The sequence below is a fragment of the Zeus faber genome (assembly GCF_960531495.2).
Source record: "Zeus faber genome assembly, chromosome: 8".
Classification (NCBI taxonomy): Eukaryota; Metazoa; Chordata; class Actinopteri; order Zeiformes; family Zeidae; genus Zeus; species Zeus faber.
Window position 1 is genome coordinate 1,397,802 of NC_137195.1, and position 24,974 is coordinate 1,422,775.

At 46.7% G+C, this 24,974-nt stretch overlaps 1 protein-coding gene across 1 annotated transcript; it reads left to right on the forward strand.

The window, feature by feature from the left end:
* Positions 1 to 3,678: 3,678 nt before the first annotated feature.
* On the forward strand, positions 3,679 to 22,103 carry LOC307234146 (CREB-regulated transcription coactivator 2; the record flags this gene model as incomplete). The annotated part of the gene is made up of 16 exons (XM_080005749.1): positions 3,679 to 3,837; positions 7,034 to 7,135; positions 7,687 to 7,803; positions 7,918 to 7,979; positions 11,195 to 11,263; positions 12,820 to 12,905; positions 13,138 to 13,164; positions 13,255 to 13,334; positions 13,423 to 13,472; positions 14,463 to 14,728; positions 15,083 to 15,546; positions 16,390 to 16,659; positions 19,186 to 19,356; positions 19,500 to 19,589; positions 19,807 to 20,020; positions 21,096 to 22,103. The coding sequence occupies 16 exons, from the start codon at positions 3,679 to 3,681 to the stop codon at positions 21,284 to 21,286; spliced, it is 2,418 nt and encodes an 805-aa protein (XP_079861875.1). The 3' UTR covers positions 21,287 to 22,103.
* Positions 22,104 to 24,974: the final 2,871 nt, after the last annotated feature.

Sequence of the window (24,974 nt, forward strand, 5' to 3'; positions counted from 1 at the left end):
TCACTGTGCTGATATTTTCAGTTTGAATGGGAAATCATTCAAAATTAAACTTGACGACTCGACAAAACACGAACAACGTCATCATCAGAATGTACCTGGTTTATGCAACCATTTACATTTTTATATATGTGTCCTGCAAATACTGATGTATTTCCTTCCAGATAATTATCATAATAATATGATTAACAGACTGATAAAGTACAAATAAAAATAAAGCTGCAGGCAGCGATGCACAGGGTCCGGTTCAGTCGCAGCGATTCGTTCTCCTGTCGGTGTCGAGCAGCTATCATGCGGTGGAAAAGCCCAGGATGACAGACCTTGGGACTACCCACACAAATTAGTTTTCCGAGTTCCAATGGAACGCAGCATCACTTCCTGTCGACGGGAATTACAGTTTTCCAGGTTTCCATGGAACGCAGCATCACTTGCTGCTCTCGCTCGTCTCGACCCGGAACAGATCCTGCGCGGAGCGGCCATCACACACCCATAGAGTCCAGATTTCAGCACAAGGTGCAACGTGTCCTTGTGAAATGCCCCCCAGAGCCACACCCAGCACTTATGATGTGATCATATTGGATGATGACATCACAAAGCTCCCCACGCCACCAGCCCCGGTACCTTTGCTCATCTACTTCTGGTACATTGGCTCTGAAAAAAAATTGATTATTGCTAACTACTCCTCCAAATATAGTCCAATTTGGATCAAAAAATGTATTTGACAAATAACCTTGTGAATCTTGAAATACAAATCTTATACAATCGTGTCCGTGGGTTTGACGGTTTCTAAATGCCCGGCACTTTAACATGTGAGAGGTGGTAATGGCCAGGAGAATAATAATAAATATAGCTGCAGGCCGCAATATACAGTGTCCAGGTTAATTGCGTTCCGTACGAATTACAGTTTTCCGAGTTGAAAACAAAGCAAGTTGTAAAACAACAAGTTCGTATTGACACCAATTACAATTTTCTGAGTTCCCTTGAAACGCAGCATCAGTTGGTGCTGGTGCCTCTTCATATCAGCATTACTACTAAAACGAGTTACAATTTTCCAAGTTTCCATTGAACGCAGCATTGGCATCTGCTGTCTGTCATCTGCAATCAGTGCAAATCATGTGTGAAGCCACCACTACACACCAACGGAGTCGACGCGCCGCACCTCGCCCCATGCGAATGCCCCCCCCAGGGCCACAACCTGCACATATATAACAAATGGCATGATGATGTCACAAAGTGCGCGCTCCACAAACTCATGACGGGATGCCAACCTTCTGCCGTTTCCGGTAAATTTGCGACAGTTTTTCACTTATTCCTGCTCCAAATGTAGATCTATGTGGATTAAAATTGAACCACAAAATGTCTGAAACGCGCCGGTTCCAACGAAACCTCGTCTACGTCCGTGGGTTTGCTGGTTGCCATGCACCAGACACTTTAAGCTAAAAAAAATTGCTCAAAGCTCTTATTTCAAAGAAAAAAGAAAAATAACCAAAAGTCTGAATAAAAACAACAGCTGCAGGCAGCAATGCAGGGGGTCCGGGTTAGTCATGTTTTTACAAAATAAAACTATTTAGAGTTCCCGTGAAACCTAACATCAAGTCCCACCAACACTAATTACAAATGTCGGACCTCTCGTGGAATGCAGCACCAGTTCCTGTCGTCGGTTGCCTTCATCCGGCGCAGCTCCTGTGCAAAGCAACCAATACACAGCAATTGTCAACACGCTCCATCCTCCAAAGCTGTCCGCAGAGCTCCGACCTGCACTTATCTAACAAATTGGATGTGATGTCACAAAGTGCCGCCACGGCCCCGACTCTGGTCCCTTGATTCACAAACTCCTCAAAGTACATTTAATGAAAAATGGATTGTAATGAATTCAACCAATGTCTAATAGTAGACAAACTAATGTGTTTTGATCAAACTTGGTTCGTTTTGTAAAACAGCACATTCATAATGGTGGAAAAATAATGACAAGACATTTCAGACGGGTGTGTTATGTGCTTTCTTCACTGGTTGATGCATGTGGATCAGTTCCATTGATATTTTATCTCTTTGTTCCCATTACTTTGTTGGATTCATGAAAAATACAAAAAATCTTAATCCACAGAAACTCATAACCACGTCGAGTGGAATCCACCCAAATGTATGACCGGGTGATGCGTTCATCAACTAGGAAGGCGTCGGGAAAAAAATAGAACCCGTGAAATGGTAATTAGTCACAGAAATACCACAACGTTTTTTTCGTATTTCATGGAAACGTAATTTATCGAATATGTAATCCAAGGAAAGAAGTCACAACTTAAATGACGTACATTTGAGCGGAGGAGTCGTCTCAGACCATAAAGAAGTAATTGTCCAAGCATTCAGTCGTCAAGGTCAGTCACAGTATTGTAAAAGTAAGTACTGGGTACACAGCTGCACCGTGTTCCATGGTGGTAAGTTCAGTCAAGTTTGATTCATTTCACAGAACGAAAGAAACTGTAACAAGCAGCTAAAGGGAGCAGGCTGCTGCCTGCAGCTGCATGGCAAGTGGGGGGCCAATCGGGGGCCATGTCTTAACAGCAGGTTGATGCTCCTTTACGGCCTGAGCCGCCACGTTGGCATCACGGCAAGCACGTCATTAACGGCACACACACTCTCACTCCTGGTGCAACAATCATAACATAATCACAACATATAAAAGTAATAACAATCTGGCTGAGTAACACTATCAACAGCATACAACCATTAAAATAACTGTAACTGACAACACATAAAACAATCCCTTCCCCCGACAACCCCAAAACACACAATAACAAAGCATGCTGGGAAATGTCCGCCCCACCTCGATTCCCCAACACGCTACAATATTATTATTATTATTATTATTATTATTATAATAATAATAATAATAATAATAATTATTATTATTATTATTATTATTATTATGACCACTGCTAACTATTATTATTATCATCATCAATAATAACAATTTTCATTATTATTATTATTATTATTATTATTATTATTATTATTATACAGTTAGTAGCAATAATAACGATGATAAGTTATTATTTATAATAATAATAATAATGAAAATAGTTATTATTGATGATAATAATAATAGTTAGCAGTGGTCATAATAATAATAATAATAATAATAATAATAATTATTATTATTATTATTATTATTATAAATAATAACTTATCATCGTTCTTATTGCTACTAACTGTATTATAATAATAATGATGATGATGATGATGATGATGATGATGATGATCATCATCATTATCATCATCATTATCATCATTATAATAATAATAATAATAATAATTAATAATTAATAATAGTAATTATAATACAGTTAGTAGCAATAATAACGATGATAAGTTATTATTATTATTATAATTATTATTATGACCACTGCTAACTATTATTATTATCATCAATAATAACTATTTTCATTATTATTATTATGATGATGATGATGATAATAATAATATAATCATCATCATTATTATTATTATTATTATTATCATCATTATAATAATAATAATAATTAATATTATTATTATTATTATTTGGGGTCCAGGCCGAAGAGCCTGTACTACCCTGTCGTGCCCTGCAGTACCAATGTGTCCCCGCAGCGGGCGCTCTGCTGCCGCCCTCCCTGACACACCGCTGGTCCCGTCCGCTTGGTAAACATGTCTGCGACGGGTGCAGGCTGCGGACCCGGACACGCACCGGGCTCCGGAGCTTCCAACCCCCGAAAGTTCAGCGAGAAGATCGCGCTGCACACTCAGCGGCAGGCCGAGGAGACGGCCGCCTTCCAGGAGCTGATGATGGACCTCAGCTCCTCCCGGGTGAGTCCGCACGGAGCCCGGGAGAGTCCGCACGGAGCCCGGACGAGCCCGCACGGAGCCCCGGGGGGCGACGTGGGCCTCGACCGGAGCTTTTCACCGCTAGCACCGGTGGCGAGGCGGAGCGGCAGCGGCTGCTGTTCAACTTCGAACCGAGCTCCGTTTCCCGGACGCTGTTAGCATAGGTGGCTAATGCTAACTAGCAGCGGCTAACTGTCCAGATAGCGGATTGACAGCTGACTCACCAACTTGACTAACTAACTGACTGACTAACCGACTAATTAACTAACTGATTGACTGACTGACTGACTGACTAGCTAACTGATTACAGACTGATGAGTTGAGTTAGCTAATCATGTTGTTGTGCTTCAGTATGTTTGGTTTAGCTTCAGAGCTAATCCGTTAGCATCACACCAGTTCACACCAGGTCACTGACCAGCCTCCTAACCAGTTCACTGACCAGCCTCCTAACCAGTTCACTGACCAGCCTCCTAACCAGTTCACTGACCAGCCTCCTAACCAGTTCACTGACCAGCCTCCTAACCAGTTCACCGACCAGCCTCCTAACCAGTTCACCGACCAGCCTCCTAACCAGTTCACTGACCAGCCTCCTTACCAGTTCACTGACCAGCCTCCTAACCAGTTCACTGACCAGCTGCTTAACCAGTTCACTGACCAGCTGAACCAGTTCACTGACCAGCTGCTTAACCAGGTCAGTGACCAGCATCGTAACCAGGTCAGTGACCAGCCTCCTAACCAGTTCACTGACCAGCCTACCAACTAGGTCACTAACCAGCCTACTTACTGGGTCACTGACCAGCATCCAAACCAGTTCACTGACCAGCTGCTTAACCAGTTCACTGACCAGCCTACCAACTAGGTCACTAACCAGCCTACTAACTGGGTCACTGACCAGCATCCAAACCAGTTCACTGACCAGCTGCTTAACCAGTTCACTGACCAGCAGCCTAACCAGTTCTTAACCAGCCTTATCCATCACTGTTACTGGTGGATAGTTGACATGAACATTTTCAACTGTCAACTAGTAGCGGTGGGTAGCTAACCAGCTGGACACTGCTACCACTGGTGGAAAACACTAGAAGCAGAGTTGGTTAGTGGAGGCTGATCCACCGGTTAGTAGCTGTAGTGTCTGACCAGTGTCTGACCAGTGCAGTTGGGCTGGTTAGTATCACCAGACGGTCAGTTTGGAGGTAGTTTAACTATCCCCCAGATCCACACGTCCATGAGTCTGCTCAGTGTAGAACATCAGCTCTGCTCGTTAAGCACAAACAACCACAGCAGCGAGCTGCACGGCAGCCATGTTGGTTTTGCTGTCAAAATATGGCAATATGGTTTTATTGTATCCTATTATCATATTGTGTGGTATTATCATATTGTATCCTATTATCATATTGTGTGGTATTATCATATTGTATCCTATTATCATATTGTATCCTATTATCATATTGTGTGGTATTATCATATTGTGTGGTATTATCATATTGTGTGGTATTATCATATTGTATCCTATTATCATATTGTGTGGTATTATCATATTGTGTGGTATTATCATATTGTGTGGTATTATCATATTGTATCCTATTATCATATTGTGTGGTATTATCAGATCATATTGCATTGAAGTCATTGCCATGTTGTCAGTGCTGCTCCTGCAGAGCATTCTGGGTAGAAATGCTTCCAGCCCGTCGTCCAGCCAACCATTTTTCCTCTCTCTCTCATTGTGACTTTTCTCTGAAGTCTTTTCACACCCCGGCACTTAACAACCCACACACACACACACACACTGTGCTCTCCCAGCATGCCTTGCTGCAGTGTGATGGTGTGTGATTGGCTTGTTCCAGATCATAACCTTCTAGCACCTTCTGTTCATCAGATAAATGACCTGAGGTGAAAAGCTCCTGGAACACAACACACGGTCCTCATTTCATTTCATTTCATTTAGTCATTGATCGGACACTTTTATCCAAAGCCACTTACAATTGTTCAAACACCGATGGACGCAGCCATCAGGAGCAATGAGGGGTTAAGTGTCTTGCTCAAGGACACTACAGCATGCTAGCAGGAGGAGCCTGGGATCCAACCAGCAACCTTTAGATGACTAGACCACCAGCTCTACCTCCTGAGCTCCCATGGTCCTGGTGCATTTCATTATTTAGTTGTGTGTCTTTAAACACCGCGGGTGGAGATGGAGGTGTGACGCACCACCTCCTATCTCACATCACGCCATCGGCCCAGTACATCCTACCAGTAGCACCAGGTAGGATGTACTTTAGAGATGCTGTACTGCGTTAGATACTAGATACTGCACCAAGCTAGGGCCACATTAGACGATTTGGCAACGATTTGAGATCGGGTGTGGGCCGGGATAGTCCGGGGTGGTCCACGGCAATCTGGGGTGGTCCGGGATGTTCCGGGGTAGTATAGTCCGGGGTGGTCCACGGCGGGGTGGTCAGGGATGGTCCAGCGTGGGCCGAGTAGTTGCACTGTAGAGTCATGGACGTGTGAGTGAAAGACTCACTCAAGAGATCTGTCTCAGTTGGATCTCAGCCGGTCGGGTCACGGTTGAGCGAGTCTTCCCAAAATCCTTTTCTGTGCAAATGTCAGCCTCAAAATGCGACGTCAATGTTCAACAGCCAATGAGATGTTGCGCCTGCACGATGGTAAAGCCAAACAAAGCAGGAAGTGGGTGAGTGTGGACTTGTGAAATGGAGAAGAGGCTCATGAGTCTGATCAGTGTAGAACATCAGTTCTGCTCGTTCGCTGCACAAACAACCGCGGCAGCCATGTTGGTTTTGCTGTCAGAATGTGGCGATATCCAGATATTTAGCCTCTGGCTGGAGATAGCTTGTGGTGAGAGCTGGAGTTGCGTCTGTTCTCTTGTAGATTTGTGCTCCTCAGACTAGTTGTTATGTGAGTTCACAGAAAAGACTGAAAATGTGTCTGTGGTTGAACGTGCGACGCTCCATTTGTTCATGGCCGTTCACCGTTGAAAGAATCAGGTCACGTGACCCCGGCTCCACTTACTTCATTAGATACACTAGACACCTCGTCCCTTTAAACGCTGTTCTCCATCAAAAGGCCACGAGGAGGTCTGTCTTCCTCCAGAGTTTGTTTTGATCCAGGAAGGCGTGGCACTGGAGGGTGAATCCTAATGTTCTCCTTGTTCCCCGTCGTGCAGCTCCAGGCCCAGAAGCGTCTGGATGCCAGGACGCAGGGGCCGCACTACGGAGGCTCCCTGCCCAACGTCAACCAGATCGGACGCAGCCACCACGACTTCCAGGTGACCGCCTGCTACACCTAGCTACACCTTACAACTGGCTACACCACCTAGCTCTACCTGGCTACACCACCTAACTCCACCTGGCTACACCTTATTACACCTGGCTACTAGGGTTGGGCATTCGTCCGTGCCCATAGGACACAATGTAATGCAGCAAATCAGCCTCCTTGTTCCAGAAGAGCAGGGTTTATTATTTACAAGTAAACAAAAACATGAAGCCCCAAAGCAACATGGAGCAACGCGGAGCAACGGGGAGACGTGCGTGAGGCGACACGGGACAGTGGGGGGGACACAGGGCTTTTTGTAACGGGACGGAACCAGACAGTGCCTTAGCTCAGTTGTTTTAAAATTGTTGTTTCATACAAGTAGGAAATTAACAAAATGTAATAGATGTAAAATAGAAACAAAGGAAAACCGGCATGGGAGTCGGGAGAGATAAAACTTACTTACTACACTGTCTCCACTTACTACACCTTGCTCCACCTTATTACACCATGACTGAGAATTGATTTAGTCTAATATTAGACCTAATCTGTGCCTGCCCCCCCCAGGGCTCCTTCCCCTCCACCCTGGAGTCCAGTCGCTCCACCCGCCATCATGGTCTGGTCGAACGAGTCCAGAGGGATCGACGTTTTGTGTCACCAGTGCGACCGTACAGAAACCGACAAGTATCCTTCTGTCTGTCTGTCTGTCTCTGTCTGTCTGTCTGTCTGTCTGGATCATTCAATGTTATTACACAAGATTTAACTGTCTTTGTTGTTGCCTTGACGATGTCTCCTCAGGTGGACAGCTCTCAGTATAACTCTGCCTACTTGTCTCCGCCCCCGGACCCCAGCTGGAGGAGGTAACCAGGACCCCCGGGTTAGGTGTCCGCTGCGACGCCTGTTTCTAGTTTCCAAGTCTCTGTGGTGCTTCAGGAGAACAATATATATATATATATATATATATATATATATATATATATATATATATATATATATATATATATATATATACACACACACGCTACTCACAAAAAGTTTGGGATATTCGGCTTTCGGGTGAATTTTATGGAAAATGTAAAAAGTTGACGCTCCAGTGATATATGATGAAAGTAGAGCATTTAAGTAGAAGATACAATGGTGATTTCCTCATCTCAAACTATGTATTGAAACAAAAGCCAACAACAGTGGTGGGTTTACCACAACAACAAATGTCAACGTCTCAATAACTTGCCATGTGCCCTTGAGCATCAATTACAGCTTGACAACCACGTCTCATGCTCTTCACAAGTCGACTTATTGTCTGCTGAGGCCTTGGCCCCCCACTCTTCTTGAAGGGGGCCCTCAGGTCATTGAGGTTCTGGGGTACAGAGTTAGGAGCCTCTACACAGCCACTCAGCTGATCCCACAGGTTTTCTATGGGATTCAGGTCTGGAGAAAGTGCAGGCCACTCCATTTGAGGTGCCCCAGTCTCCAGCAGCCGTTCCCTAATGATGCCACCTCCATGAGCTGGAGCGTTGTCAGAGAGAGAGAGAGAGAGAGAGAGAGAGAGAGAGAGAGAGAGAGAGAGAGAGAGAGAGAGAGAGAGAGAGAGAGAGAGAGAGAGAGAGAGAGAGAGAGAGAGAGAGAGAGAGAGAGAGAGAGAGAGAGAGAGAGAGATCAATAGGTCGAAGGTTTAGGGTGATATTTCGATTCATCATCTTTCAGGTTTTGTTTGGTTATAATCTTTTATTCGGTTTCTCCAGGAGGTTTTTTTTATTTTATTTTTTTTGTCATTGTAACGACCAAAACGCTTGATTTTGCAGCAGAATTAGCAAAGTTTGTATTTTATTTCCTTAAAAGTAAAATTCTAGCAATTTTGAAAAAAAAAGAAAACCGTCACATGTCATTACTGTGATAAAACATTATGCGTATCAGCAACAACTGGAAATATTTCAGTATCATCTTTTTCATTTCCAAAGATAAAGAACCGCAGCCTCAGAGTTACAACCAAGAAAATCCTGCTTTGGTTCCAGTAATAATTCTATAAAATAAACTTGGTTTTGGAATTTGGGTGAATTTACATTAATTGTCATCACACAATCTCTATTTCCTGGAGGGACTGAGTTAAGTCATAATATAAATAATAATAATAGATCAGCAGCAGCAGCAGCTCAGTGTGGTGAGGCTGTGATGATGATATTATTATTATTATTTTTATTGGATGTAGAACTCAGAAGCAGATATATCAAGTTATTGTTATCACCATGGTTTCAGTGATAATGGATCACATTCTGAGGCTTCACAGAGGCACTGAACTAACCAGGCTAAACTAACTAGATAACTAACCAACCAACTGACCAGACTAAACTAACTAATAAACTAACCAGACTTCATTAGCTAAGTAACCAATCAACCTGACTAATCAACTCATCAGGCTAAACCAACTCAATCAACTGAACGAACAAACTAACAAACTAACTAACTAATGAACTAACCAACTAACCAACTAACTTACAGACTAAACAAACAAACACATCTAACTGATTAAATAATAGACTGACCTAACCCAACTCACTTACTAAATGACTAATGCAACTTAACTGTCCCACTTAACTAACTAACCAGATTAAACTAACTGACCAGACTCAACTAACTCACTCACCAGACTAAACTATCAAACTGACTTACTAAATAACTAAACTAACTCACTAACAAAATAACTCACTAAATAACTTAATGACTCACTAACCAACTAGATAGTCAACTCTTGAATGAACTACTCTAATGAACAGACCAGCCCACTCACTAACTAAATAACTCACTGACTAACTTAACTAATTCACTGATTAACAATATAACTCACTAACTAAATGACTCAATGACTAACTTAACTAATTCACTGATTTACAAAATAACTCACTAACTAAATGACTCACTAACCAACTATATGAATCATTAACTCTAAACTTGTGCTAACTACATAGATAACTCAGCAATTAACTAAATAACTCATCAACTAAAAAACTCAGCAACTAACTAAATAACTCATCAACTAAAAAACTCAGCAACTAACTAAATAACTCACCAACTAAACTAAATAACTCACCAACTAAACTAAATAACTCAACTACTAACAAAATAACTCACTAACTAAACTAACTCACCAACTAACTGAATAACTCACCAACTAACTGAATAACTCACCAACTAACTGAATAACTCACCAACTACAATAACAAAATAACCCACTAACTAAACAAACTCACAAACTAACTAAAGAACTCAGCAACTAACTAAATAACTCACCAGCTAAAATAACTAAATACCTCACCAACTAACAAAATAACTCACTGACTAAACTAACTCACCAACTAACTGAATAACTCACCAACTAAACTAACTCACAACTAACTTAATAACTCTCCAGCTAAACTAACTCACAAACTAAATTAATAACTCACCAACTAAACTAACTCACAAACTAATTAAATAACTCACCAACTAATGAAATAACTCACTAACTAAACTAACTCACCAACTAACTGAATAACTCACCAACTTAAATAACGAAATAACACAACCAAACTAAACTCACTGAACAACTCACTAAAGCTGCGTTTCCACCCAAAGTGGCAGGAACTTTTAGTCCCACTTTAGTCCAGACCAACTGGATTTACCCCCTGGTTCCCTTGTTGTCAACACACTGAGTTCCTCCAAAGGTTCCTACTTCCTCCAAAGGTTCCTACTTCCTCCAAAGGTTGCTAGAACACAGCTTAACTAACTAAACAAACTTGCTGACAAACCTATTAACTCATTAACTAACTGACTAGTTAACTGATTCACCAAATTAAACAAACATACTCAGCCCAGGCATGCTGGGACATTTCCCAGCATGCATTTCAACAGTGACTCTCTCTCTCTGTCCGCTCCCTCGCTCGCCTGCCTCGTCCTTCTCTTCACTCGTGTTTGCCTTTCATCCCTTTCTCCTTCCATCCCTCCCTCCCTCGCTCCTTCTCTCCTTTGCTCTGTTCCTTCTTCCCTCCTTCTCCTCCCTCGCTCCTTCTCTCCGTTTAGTAATGTGGTTTTGTTTTGGAAGGAACTGGTGCGGAAACTTTCCAGGAGATAGAAGCCACACGTACAGACTGTCCACTAGCGCCCTCAACAGGTGAATCCTCCTCCTCCACCCCTCTCTTCTTTTCCTCTCCTCCACCTCCTCTCATCCTCCTCTTCTCTTTTACCTCTCTTCTCCTCTCCCGCTCTTCCCCCTCCTCCTCTTCCTTCTCCTCCTCCTCTCTTCCTTTCCTCTCCTCCTCCTCCTCTCATCCTCCTCTTCTCTTCTACCTCTCTTCCTCCTCTCCTGCTTTCCTCTTCCTCCTCCTCCTCTCTTCCTTTCCTCTCCTCCGTCTCCTCTCATCCTCCTCTTCTCTTCCCCCTCTCCTCCTCCGGCTCCGTACTACTGAAGGGTCTTATGTCTTTTTCTCTTTCTTTCTGTTCTTCAGATTTTTCTTCATCGCTGTCAGCTCCTCTTCTTCCTCCTCTTCCTCCTCTTCTCCCCCGTTTAGTTGCTTCAGTCTTTTCTCTTAATATGAGTTTTTTTTATAAAACAATACAGGATATCTGCTTCTGAATTCATAATCCATAAATGTGATAATATGAAATATGATGAATCTATGAAGATGGTACGACCCACTGAATTATGATAAATATTAATATTGTTACATAACCATCACCAGTAGTAACACACTGTTTAAATTGTATGAAGTGGTACTGTCTGCATATCTTGAAATTAGGACTTGTGTTAAGTGGTACGGCTCAGATATCTGTTCTAGTATTAGGTGGTATGGTATTAGGTGGTGCGGTCCTGATATCAAGACTGGTATTAGGTGGTGCGGTCCTGATATCAAGACTGGTAGTAGGTGGTACGGTCCAGATATCAGGACTGGTAGTAGGTGGTACGGTCCCGATATCAGGACTGATAGTAGGTGGTACGGTCCCGATATCAGGACTGATAGTAGGTGTTAGGTCCCGATATCAAGACTGGTAGTAGGTGGTACGGTCCAGATATCAGGACTGATAGTAGGTGGTACGGTCCAGATATCAAGACTGGTAGTAGGTGGTACAGTCCAGATATCAGAACTGGTAGTAGGTGGTACAGTCCAGATATCAGGACTGGTAGTAGGTGGTACGGTCCCGATATCAGGACTGATAGTAGGTGGTACGGTCCCGATATCAGGACTGATAGTAGGTGGTACGGTCCCGATATCAGGACTGGTAGTAGGTGGTACGGTCCCGATATCAAGACTGGTAGTAGGTGGTACGGTCCAGATATCAGGACTGATAGTAGGTGGTACGGTCCAGATATCAAGACTGGTAGTAGGTGGTACGGTCCAGATATCAGGACTGATAGTAGGTGGTACGGTCCAGATATCAGGACTGGTTGTAGGTGGTACGGTCCCGATATCAAGACTGGTAGTAGGTGGTACAGTCCAGATATCAGAACTGGTAGTAGGTGGTACAGTCCAGATATCAGAACTGGTATTAGGTGGTACGGTCCAGATATCAGGACTGGTATTAGGTGGTACGGTCCAGATATCAGGACTGGTATTAGGTGGTACAGTCCAGATATCTGTACTGCTTATCAAAATTTGATTACTGTGTGATTTCCTGCCCTCTCTATCTCTCTCTCTCTCTCTAACACTGTGGGTGTCTCTTGCCCTCCAGGACCAACTCGGACTCTGCCCTCCACACCAGTGTGATGAACCCCCCATTAGGAGACCCCTTTGCCCCCCAGGGAGGCAGGCGCTCAGGTGCCTCCCACTATATATATATATATACACATACACACGTGTTATACGTATTAAATGCTGCTGCATCATAATGTAGAGTGATGATGAAGAGTGTGTGTGTGTGTGTGTGTGTGTGTGTGTGTGTGTGTGTGTGTGTGTGTGTGTGTGTGTGTGTGTGTGTGTGTGTGTGTGTGTGTGTGTGTGTGTGTGTGTGTGTGTGTGTGTGTGTGTGTGTGTGTGTGTGTCATTCCAGGTCAGCTTGAAGGAGAAGGGAGAAGAAGTACGTCACACATACACGCCATCCCAAATATATACATACATGTACAGATCTCTCTCTCTTACTTACTTTTCTCCTCTTTTGTCCCCTCAGTGTTTCCGTACCCTGTGCCTCCCATTGAGGAGAATGTTTTGGATAAAGGCAAACACCTGAAGCCCTGGGACACCAAGAAGGTATGTTTCCTCACATTACCCGCAATCCCCTGTGCAGTAGTCCAGTGACTGTCTTTTTAAATCTGTTCAATCTGCTCTTTCTCTCTAGTTGCCACTATTGTCATCTCGACCAAAGTCCTGTGAAGTTCCCGGCATCAAGTAAGCACCGCAGCCTGTGTGTACCACACACACACACACACATTCTGACTAGATATTAGTGACTAGACTAGATATTCATCTAACTAATTCAAGGGCTAGCCACACCACCATTGTCGTCAAAAAGGCCCAACACAGTCGGCCTCAGGTGCCGAAAGAAATTTGGCCTGAGGCCCCAAATCCTCAGGGCCTTTTACCGTGGCACCATAGAGAGCCTGCTGACAGGCAGCTCTACCACCGGGTACGGCAGCTATACCAGCAAGGCACCAGGGAGGGTGGTGGGCCCGGCCCAGCACATCACTAGGCTTGAGCCGCCCGGTCTGCGTGGCCTGTACACCGAGCGGTGTCTCAGGAAGTACCTGAGGGTCATTAAGGACCCGGCACACCCACACAACAGCCGGGTTCTCCCTGCTGCCCCCAAGGAGGCCATACAGGACCCTCAGGCCATGAGGCTTCTCAATAAATAACACAAACACACACAAAAACATTCACTCAAACACTGCTCCTCATGTACGCACACCATACACAGACACTCACACATACACAAGTGCAATATAACCATCAGTTCAATATGACTAATGATTATAGACTTTTGATTGTATATGCACCTTTTTACTGCTTGTCATATTTAATGCTTCTAAATACACTGTACTTGTAGAACCAGATGACAATAAACATCTTGAATCTTAAATCAACATATAACACTATAGACAAGTGTTATTGCTTGAAAATGCTCACATAATGTTCATGTTCTGTTCATGACGATTAATGGAGTTTGAGAATAAACGTTGGTAGTTAGTACTGCTGTTAGTATTAGTGTCATAAATACCACTGTTATCTTATTACCTTGTAGTACAGTTTGTAGTTCCACCATCACGTTGGGCTACTAGTTAGCGTAGTGCTACTCCCTCACAGCTTCTGTTCATAGATTTGTTGAATAGTCATATCTTACTGCTCCACTATTAAAACAGACTTTGCCTCCATCTGTTGCAGCATCTTCCCGTCCCCGGACCAGCCCTCCGCTGTTGCCCACAGCGCCCCCTCGGTCCTCAACACGGGGGGCTCTCTCCCGGACCTCTCCAGCCTCCACTTCCCGTCGCCGCTGCCCACACCGTTGGACCAGGACGAGCCCGGCTTCCCGGGCTCGTCCTCCCTGAGCGGGGGCAGCAGCACGGGCAACCTGGCCTCCACCCTCACCCAGCTGGGCCTGAGCACGGCCAGCTGCCCCGGGGTCAACGCCTTCCACCACCACCCCCTAGGTAGGGTCCCTCATGTAGCCTAATGAAACACCTGCTCAGGTAGGGTTCATGCTGGAATCAGGTAGGGTTCAGATATGGTTCGGGTAAGACTCAGGTACTACTCTGATAAAACTCAAATACTACTCAGGGTACAACTCGGGTAGGCCTCAGATAGGACTCAGGTAGGGTTCAGATAGGACTCAGGTAGGATTCAGGTACTACTCAGGTAAAGTATTGAACCTGTGAATTCTCAGGTACGACTCAGGTAGGGCTTGGGTAGGACTCGGTTACTACTCAGGGAGGACTCAGGTACTACTCAGGTAGCGTATTAAACTTGTGACTTCTCATCACATTCAATGTTTTGTTTTCCCTCAGGGCTCCTGTCTTCTCTACAGAGCACGCTCAGTAATCCCTCCCTGCAGTCGTCACTAAGCAACCCCAACATCCAATCGTCTCTGAGCAGCCACTCCTTCCCAAACTCCCTGAGCTCCGCCTCCCTGCACTCGTCACTTAGCAACTCGTCCCTGCAGTCCTCGCTAAGCTCCTCCCCCTCCCTGCCCTCCTCCCTTAGCAGCCAATCGCTGCACTCTTCCCTCAGTAACTCCTCCCTCAGCGGCCAGTCGGTTGCTAATAGCAACCCCGGCTATGGAGGCGGGGTGGGCGGGCCCGGCTCCTGCGGCTCCTCCTACTCCCCGCTCCTGACTGGCCAGGGCCAGACGCCACTTAGCACGTCGCCACGGCGACGGGCTCAGCTGTCGCCCCTGATCCTGCCCATGGGGGCGGAGTCACGCCGGCTGCACTGCAAACAGTTCTCACCGACTGTGTCGCCCATCACACAGGTACACACACACACACACACACACACATATAAAAAAACATCAATCTGTGGTTCAAACACTACAGCGTTTCCCACACATAGACTTTACTTGGGCGGGGCCGCCCACATATATGAACGGCTGCCCAGGTATATTTGGCGACTGATTTTAGCATTTTTTATTTGTATTTTTTTATCCGAGAGAAGGAGGGCATCTGCGATCGATGAACTGGTGACAGCGTCCCCTCGCTCTCCACCCTGTACCTGTTGGTGCTGCATGGAGGGTGGACATGCTCTGCACAGAAACACAGACGCTCTCTGCTATAACGTTAGAAGACGCAGACGCCGTCGTTGCTAAAAGGCTGCGTCTGCTCTGGTTCAGGTGGATTAGAAAGAGCTCCAAGTTTGTATGGGGTGGGGAGACAGGAAGTGATGCTGCGTTCTACAGGAACTCGGAAAACTGTAGTTCTTGTCGGTGTGCCCCCCCCGCCGGCTAACACCACAAGTATATTTCAGAACTATGGGAAATACTGAACTAACCTGTGATATTAACCTCATGCCATCGACGTGAGAAACTTCTTCCACTACATGTAAATATGGCCGCCCTAATGTCTAAAACAGTGATTCTCAAGCTCTTATCTTCTCCACGTCCAGTAGCCTCAGTTTGATCAGATGAAGTCTCTGGATCCAATCTAAGATCAATATTCTTATCATTAGATGTGATTCAGTGTCTCTGCTCTAGTTTTTGACGTTCTCAAATTGTGAAGTTGAACTATTAATCATTTTACTGGGGGCCCTCTGGAAAATCTGGAAGGACCCCTGGGGTCCCCAGACCCTACGTTGAGAACCACACCTCCCCTCTCCACAGGGAGTTCCTCTGGACACCAGCAAGCTGCCCCTGGACCAGAGACTCCCCCCTTACCCCTTCGGCCAGAACCAGCAGAACCAGCAGGCACGGCACGGTCTGCCTGGCTCCCCGGCCGGCCAGCAGCCCTCCTCCCTGGGCCAGCACCCGCTCCAGCAGGCCCCCCTAGTCCAGCAGAACCGGATCAACACCAACAACCAGGCCCAGCACAGCGTCCACATGCACAACCTCCACAACTCCCACAAACAGCACTTGCAGCAGCAGTTTGGTCAGGTACTAGACAAGACAAATCATAATCAATAATGAATCCAAAACAGCTCTGAGAGAGGGGGAGAGCTCTCCCTCTCTCCCCCTCTCTCTCCCCCTCTCTCTCTCCCCCTCCCCCTCTCCCCCTCTCCCCCTCGCTCAGTTTCACAACACAGTAAACTGCACCAACACAGTTTCAATGCTCTGATGTTTCCTGGAAGATAAAAAAATAAAAACATTGTTTATCATTAATGTCAATCTGCCCAAGCCAGGTGCAGGTCCAGGTTCCAGTGGTTTCCAGTGGTTCCTGGTGATTTCAAGTGGTTCTTAGTGGTTCCTAGTGGTTCCTATCGGTTCCCGGTGGTTCCTATCGGTTCCCGGTGGTTCCTATCGGCTCCCGGTGGTTCCTATCGGCTCCCGGTGGTTCCTATCGGCTCCCGGTGGTTCCTATCGGCTCCCGGTGGTTCCTATCGGCTCCCGGTGGTTCCTATCGGCTCCCGGTGGTTCCTATCGGCTACTATCGGCTCCCGGTGGTTCCTATCGGCTCCTATCGGTTTCCGGTGGTTTCTATCGGTTTCCGGTGGTTTCTATCGGTTCCTGGTGGTTTCTGTCGGTTTCTGGTGGTTCCTGTCGGTTCCTGGTGGTTCCTGTCGGTTCCTGGTGGTTCCTAGTGGTTCCTGGTGTTTTCCAGTGGTTCCTAGTGGTTCCTAGTTGTTTCCTAGTTGTTTCCAGTGGTTTCCAGTGGTTCCTAGTGGTTCCTGGTGAGTTCAAGTGGTTCCTAGTGGTTCCTATCGGTTCCTAGTGGTTCTTATCGGTTCCTAGTGGTTCCCAGTGTTTTCCAGTGGTTCCTAGTGGTTCCTAGTGTTTTCCAGTGTTTTCCAGTGGTTTCCAGTGGTTCCTAGTGGTTCCTAGTGGTTCCCAGTGTTTTCCAGTGGTTCCTAGTGGTTCCTAGTGGTTCCTAGTGGTGTCCAGTGGTTTCCAGTGGTTTCCAGTGGTTCCTAGTGGTTTCCAGTGGTTTCCAGTGGTTCCTAGTGGTTTCCAGTGGTTTCTAGTGGTTCCTAGTGGTTCCTTATAGTTCTTTGTGGTTTCTTGTGGTTCCTAATGGTTCCTATCGCTTCCTAGGGGTTCTAGTGGTTCCTCTCCCTTCCTAGTGGTTATATTGGTTCTTAGTGGTTCCTCGTGGTTTGAGTGGTTCCTTTCGGCTCTTAGTGGTTCCTATCGATCCCTTTCGGCTCCTAGTGGTTCCTATCCGTTCCTTTCACGCCTAGTTGTTCCTAGTGGTTCTTATGGGCTCCTAGTGGTTTCTATCGGTTCCTAGTGCTTCTAGTGGTTCCTAGTGGTTCCTCGTGGTTTGAGTGGTTCCTTTCGGCTCTTAGTGGTTCCTATCGATTCCTTTCGGCTCCTAGTGGTTCCTATCCGTTCCTTTCAGCGCCTAGTTGTTCCTAGTGGTTCTTATGGGCTCCTAGTGGTTTCTATCGGTTACTAGTGCTTCTAGTGGTTCCTAGTGGTTCCTAGTGGTTTCCAGTGGTTCTAGTGGTTCCTAGTGGTTTCCAGTGGTTTATAGTGGTTTCAAGTGGTTCTTAGTGGTTCCTATGGGTTCCTAGTGGTTTCTAGTGGTTCCCAGTGTTTTCCAGTGGTTCCTAGTGATTTTAAGTGGTTCTTAGTGGTTCCTAGTGGTTCCTAGTGGTTTACAGTGGTTTCCAGTGGTTTCTAGTGGTTTCCAGTGGTTCCTAGTGGTTTCTAGTGGTTCCTAGTGGTTCCTTATAGTTCTTTGTGGTTCCTTGTGGTTCCTAATGCTTCCTATCGCTTCCTAGGGGTTCTAGTGGTTCCTCTCCCTTCCAAGTGTTTATATCGGTTCTTAGTGGTTCCTAGTGGTTCCTAGTGGTTCCTATCGATTCCTTTCGGCTCCTAGTGGTTCCTATCGATTCCTTTCGGCTCCTAGTGGTTCTTATGGGCTCCTAGTGGTTCCTATCGGTTCCTAGTGCTTCTAGTGGTTCCTATCGGTTCATCTTGGCTTCTAGTTGTTCCGAGTGGTTCTAGTGGTTCCTATCAGCTCTCGTGGTTCCTTTCGGCTCCTAGTGTTTCCTATCGGTTCCTTTCGGCTCCTAGTGTTTCCTATCAGTTCCTTTCGGCTCCTAGTGGTTCCTTTTGGCTCCTAGTGGTTCCTTTCGGCTCCTAGTGGTTCGTTTCGGGTGCTAATGGTTCCTTTTGGCTCCTAGTGGTTCCTTTCGACTCCTAGTGGTTCCTATCGGTTCCTTTCGGCTCCTAGTGGTTCTTAGTGGTTCTGCCTTCATGGCAGCAGACCAGACAGGTCAAGACAGAGATGTCTGATTGGACAGTAGTCATGGACCCCATCTAAACCTCCAGCATGTCCTTACTTTAAAGTATTTTTCAAGATATCATTGTTTCTCAGTTTGTTTTTAGTGATTTAGTAATATTATATGTTAATGAATGGAATACCAGAAGGAACTTTGGAATGAAAACATTTAAACATGTGCGTCGGGGGTTAAACTTGCTGCTCTTAAAGGCTGTGTTTTTTTGGTTTCCCTGCAGCAGCCACAGCAGCAGAGGTCGGCTGGGCTCCTGGACTCCAGCACACTGCCCCTGATCCACAGGGACCAGCAGCTGGACCAGAGTGACCAGCACCAGATGGACCCACACCGACCCAGCGGGCTGAGCCATCTGCAGCAACTCAGCAAGAGCCTGGACCTGGGGCTCTACCAGGTCTGTCAGCACCTCCTCAGAGGCTGTTCTGGAACTTTTACTTTGAAAGATTCAGGCCTGAAGTGGATTCAAACACCCCCCCCCCCTATCTTTCTCTCTCTCTCCCTCTCTCTCTCTCTCCCTCTCTCTCTCTCTCTCTGCAGGATTCTCTGTTTAACTCTCTGTTGGACGACCCCTACCTGAGTTCCCAGCTGACAGGCAGAACAAACCAGCAGGTAACGATCATATCCACAGTTCACTGAGCACAAGGAGCCGCTTCAACTCATCCACCGCGTGGCGGACCCCGCCACCAATGCTGCAAACGGGAGCACTGCACAGCTGTTTCTTATCAAGTGCCAGTTAAATAAAGTGTTGATATGCGATGTCTTAAGCAAATAATGGTATGGATTACCACTTTAAAGGTCACAGTTCAGGCTGCTCTCTGATCCTCATGTTCTGGTTCCGGTCCAGTTCCCGACCGACTGCACGGGACACGACACTCTGTGCCTGGGCCAAGGAGGACTGGCGGACCACGCCATCGCCGACAGGAACCAGTACCAGGCCATGCAGGGCTCCCTGGAGCTCCAACATCCTGGAGGACAGCCGCAGCTAAACAACCAGAACCAGAACCAGACCTACGGTGCTGGGGACGGACGGCAAAATGTCCCCAACATCATCCTGACCGGTGAGAAGGGGGAGCGTTATTCAGCCCGGTCCTTAAATTGAGTTTTTCCACAGATGAGGCCTTGAAAAGTCCAAACTAAACTGAACCTGAACCTGACTCTGTGTTCAAATCCTTGTTCTTACCTTCACACCTCCCCAAACTCTAACCTCATCAAGTTCAAGTTCAAGAGATTATTTGTCACATACATACACATACGGTCGTACATATATGCAGTGAAATGTCATGACGCCCGGTGATGACACACAAGCTCTATAAGCTTGAAAAATACTCTAATATGCGTCATGGACACGCGGTGCTCGCAAGGGGCGGCGCCACAATCACGATTCTGGTTCTATAACAGTTCATCGAATCATCTGGTTCAGAACCGTGACGGTGGAGCGGTGTTAAAAAACAATTCAAACCTTTGGGCCGAAAAGACGTGTCCAGAAGCGGAGAAGAACAAAAGGTGATTTGGGTTCTTTCTGTATTTTCGTGAAGCCCCCGATGTGAACTTTGTCTTTTGTCGTTTTCTGGCTCTGAGAGCTCCCTGCTGGTGATTGGTCCAGATGCCGTTGGGTCGGGGGAGGGACTTCAACCTCCTTTTCCTTTTTTCTTGTTTCCATCGTTAAATCCACCACAGCTGCAGCCGACTCCTCTCGCCGTCACGTTTGTGCTTTTCACCGCCGCCGTGTTTGTTTCGCTGTTTTCTTCTGTTTCCAGCAACTCGCTCTGGAAGTAGGTTCCAGAGAATCGCCCTGCGTCCCCTAGTGGTAGCGGTAGGAACGACATGTCAAAAGTAAACAGGGTTCTCCTAACTCAGAATCAGAATCAGAAATACTTTAATAATCCCAGGGGGAAATTACTTAACTCACGGTGTTGTGGGACATGGTGGTTCTTCTTTTTTTAAGTTGCCTCCACCTTCACTCTGTCTCCACCTGATACTGACCTCTCAGAACTTACCTGCACAAAGAGGCCATTTGTCCAGAAATTACTCTTAAATGTTGTTAGAATTTATCTTAAAAAGGTCCCAAAAAAGTATTACATTTTACCCTCTGTCAAAGTTCAAACAGTTGACCCCCCCCCCCCCCCCCCACAGGAGGCTCCCCCCCGGGGCTGTCCAAGGAGATCGCCAGTGCGCTGTCCCACGTCCCGGGCTTTGAGATGGACCCCTTCTCCCTGGAAGACCCCCTGCAGATCGACCCGCTGGCGCTGGACCTGCTGGAGGGCGACCTGATGCTGGCCGACCCGGCGGTGGAGGACTCGTTCCGTTGCGACCGGCTCAAGTGACCCCGCCCGCCACCTTCCTCCACACACACACACACACACACACACACACACACACACACACACACACAGTGTTGGAGGGCCTGTGGGTGGTGTTACTCTACCCTCCATCTCCAGGTGGTGTTGTCAGTTTGTTTTATGGCATTAGCTTTTATGCTCTGCATGCTAACGGAAAATAAAAAAGCACCTGGAGCCCCGGTGCCAGCCGCCACGCCGGCATCGAACATGTGACGCGCCCGCTTCCTGCACGACATGCCAGCACGCAGCTCCTGAGACGCCATCTTGAAAAGCAAACATATCTGGGGGGGTGGGGGTATTTATATCTGTGCTTTTGCCTTGATGACGTAGTGATTAATCAGCTTTAAATAAATTACTGATAGTCTTCACGTGAACAATCACTAACTAGCCCCAACCTGCTGCCCCTGCCCCACCCACCCTACGGCCCCCGCCCTCTCTGTTGCCCCAGGTCTTGTACCCACCCCCAGCCTTGTGTGCCTGCTGTAGTACAGTACACCTGCCCCCCCACCCCCCATGAGGAGGGTTCTGTTTCTGCTGGGTTCAGTAGGAGGCTCCTGATGGGGGCGTCGTACTGGGTGGAGCGCTGTGGTGGTGTTACTGGAGAACAGAAGAAAAGCATGGAGGACGGGTGGAGTAGGTGTGGAGTTAGGGAATCCCAAACTCCGCTACACCTCCCTCCCTCCCTCCCCCGCTGACGTAGCTTTACCGCCCCCTTCGAGTCAGGTCCAAACAAAATAATGTTCAGAAGTTTAAGGTTTTTGGTTTTGTATTTACATTCTCAAAATGTTCTAGAATATTTCAAGCCAACACTTTGAAAGTCACTTTCGTGTGTGTGTGTGTGTGTGTGTGTGTGTGTGTGTGTGTGTGTGTGTGTGTGTGTGTGTGTGTGTGTGTGTGTGTGTGTGTGTGTGTGTGTGTGTGTGTGTGTGTGTATATATATATATATATATATATATATATATATATATATATTTCAAAAATGGTCTATGTAATGCTCTCAGGCAATTTAAAGTGACACTAAAACTCTGACCTTAAAATAACATCTTCAGAATCATGGTGATGGTACTGAGTGGTCAAATGGAGAAGGGCAGCTCCTTCATTCCACCTCAGAGCCTGTTCTCGCACCGTGTAACTTCTGTGTTCGCAAAACGTGGGAAGTGTGTTGTACTTTATACTACTTCACGTCCTCCTTGTTTGGCTCTGGTAATTACGTTTTTTTTGTCTGGTAAAGAAATGTAAAACGACAAATATCCGGTGATAATGCTGATACAACACGTAGCCACTCCACCTTCCTGACGGTGCAGATGAGAGGGGCCGGTGGTGCCGGCCCTCACCTTCAGGGCAGAACGGGATTTGTACTCGCGGGTTCTGTTCGGTGGACTGTGGCACAGCAGGCCCCCATCCTCCCGCGGCAGAGGGGGCCGAGCAAGCACTCTGTGCACTGGGCCCCACCGCGCTGTGACCTGGCTCCACCTTCCTTCTGCTTTGTAACATAGACTGTTATTGAAACCTCACCCATAAGGTTCATATTTGTCAGGTAAAATAAATTATTTTCGGACACCGGACGAGTTTTACGACAGCGGTGTAAAAGTGCAGTTACACTCAGAGACTGTAGGGGCGCCAATACCAAAAGTTACATGATGCTGCTTTAACTAATATAATTCCCTTTAATGTAGAAAGCCCAAAGCGAAAAACTAAAATGTTCTTTTGTAGAAAGGTTATTTTCAGCAGACGACCATTTCAACCCTGAGCACTGTGATTGAGCTCTTAAGCACCGCCCACTTAGCTGCAGCTGCCGCACCTGCAAGAATAAAGAATAAACATATTTTTATCTAGTGCAGATAGTTTATAATACTATGAAAACATTTTATTTTTTTGGATCTGTGTGTATATAGTTTAAGATGTTTGATGAAAAAGTCTATTTAAGAGGTTTGAGGAGCTGTGGGAGAGCAGTGCCATGTTGGAGGTCTGGATCAGCCCTCATGACTCAACTTATCCACACAGCGATGGAGGAGCCATGCAAGGCTCGAGTGAGGGAGTTCTACGTCTTGCGGCAACCGGCAACCTTCCGATCACTCGACGACCTGCTCTATGCGTCATCGAAACCGTCTGTTGTGCAGTTATGTCACTCTGGGATTCCAACGGGTTGTGGCGCTGCAGCCCGGTGTTAGCGGTGGCCCGTAGCTTCCTTCTGGTCGCCCGTCGCGTACGAACGCAGGCAACGGGGTTGAGCCAAACGGCCGTGTCGCGAGGCGCTGACCAAACCGTCTGCGACGTAGAATCCTGCTGCGCCGGAGCCGTCGCTAAGCAGAGCGTCTCCTAGCGGTGGTGTAGTGTGACGGGGTGAAAGACGATGGGCGGAGGTCCGGGACGCCGCAGATCAGTGGGAACATTTCGCCAATAGATGCAACCGGTCCACACCCGAGACGGTCTGGATCTTTTGGATCTTCAAATCAGTGATCCGATCCTGGTTGGGTCCAGACCGGGCTTTTGATCCATCCAAGTGTTATGAATGGATGATGAAAATGGAAAAGTGGAAATGAGACCTGAGTCTCTACGCCGCCCCCTACAAGAAGTCCAGCAGAGTTCTGTTCTCCTGGGGTGACGGGACAGATAGGGGGTTCAGTCCTCCCAAACCCCCCTGGACCAGGAGCGGGTCCAGGTCCTGGTCCTGGTCCTGTTCTACTGTTGGCTGCATCCTGTCTGGACACCAGTGATAGCGTCTTAAAGCGATCCAATTAAAAAAACAAGAAGCTTAATTTCGCACTTTGTGCTTTGAAGTATGAAGACCCCAGAGAGTGAAGGATTGTGGGAAAGGTTCCCCTGAAGCAGCGCTCTGTGGGGGGTCATTGACGGTCGGCGCTGGCCGCTGACCCGACAGTTTAGAGATTAGATACGACAGCTGGTGCCCTCTGGTGGACCGAGAGGAGCAAAATGTTGTGTTGGTCATCTACCACTTTGTTCAGGCTTCCTTCCTACTCTGGGGTTACTCAGCATGTAGCAGGAGGGGTGGGTGGAGGTGTGGTGGATAGAAGTGTGGATGGAGGTATGAGGTGGATAGAAGGGTGGGTATAAGTGTGGATGTAGGGGTGGGTGGAGATGTGGTGTGGATAGAAGGGTGGATGGAGGTAGTTACTGAGGTTTTTTGTCGCCAGTTGGAGGGGAAGACTGTGGTTCAGCCATTGGTCGGCCACGTTCCCCTGGAGACCCAGCGAGGTCTGGGCTGGTTGGTGTTTTGGGGGAAAATCTTGTCTGTTACAGACTGTCTCAGACTGTTACTGATGAGCACAGACTGTTACTGATGAGCACAGACTGTTACTGATGAGCACAGACTGTCTGACTATTACAGACTGGCCCTGCACGATGGTAAAGCCAAACAAAGCAGGAAGTGGGTGAGTGTGGACTTGTGAAATGGAGAAGAGGCTCATGAGTCTGATCAGTGTAGAACATCAGTTCTGCTTGTTCGCTGCACAAACAACCGCGGCAGCCATGTTGGTTTTGCTGTCAGAATGTGGCGATATCCAGATATTTAGCCTCTGGCTGGAGATAGCTTGTGGTGAGAGCTGGAGTTGCGTCTGTTCTCTTGTAGATTTGTGCTCCTCAGACTAGTTGTTATGTGAGTTCACAGAAAAGACTGAAAATGTGTCTGTGGTTGAACGTGCGACGCTCCATT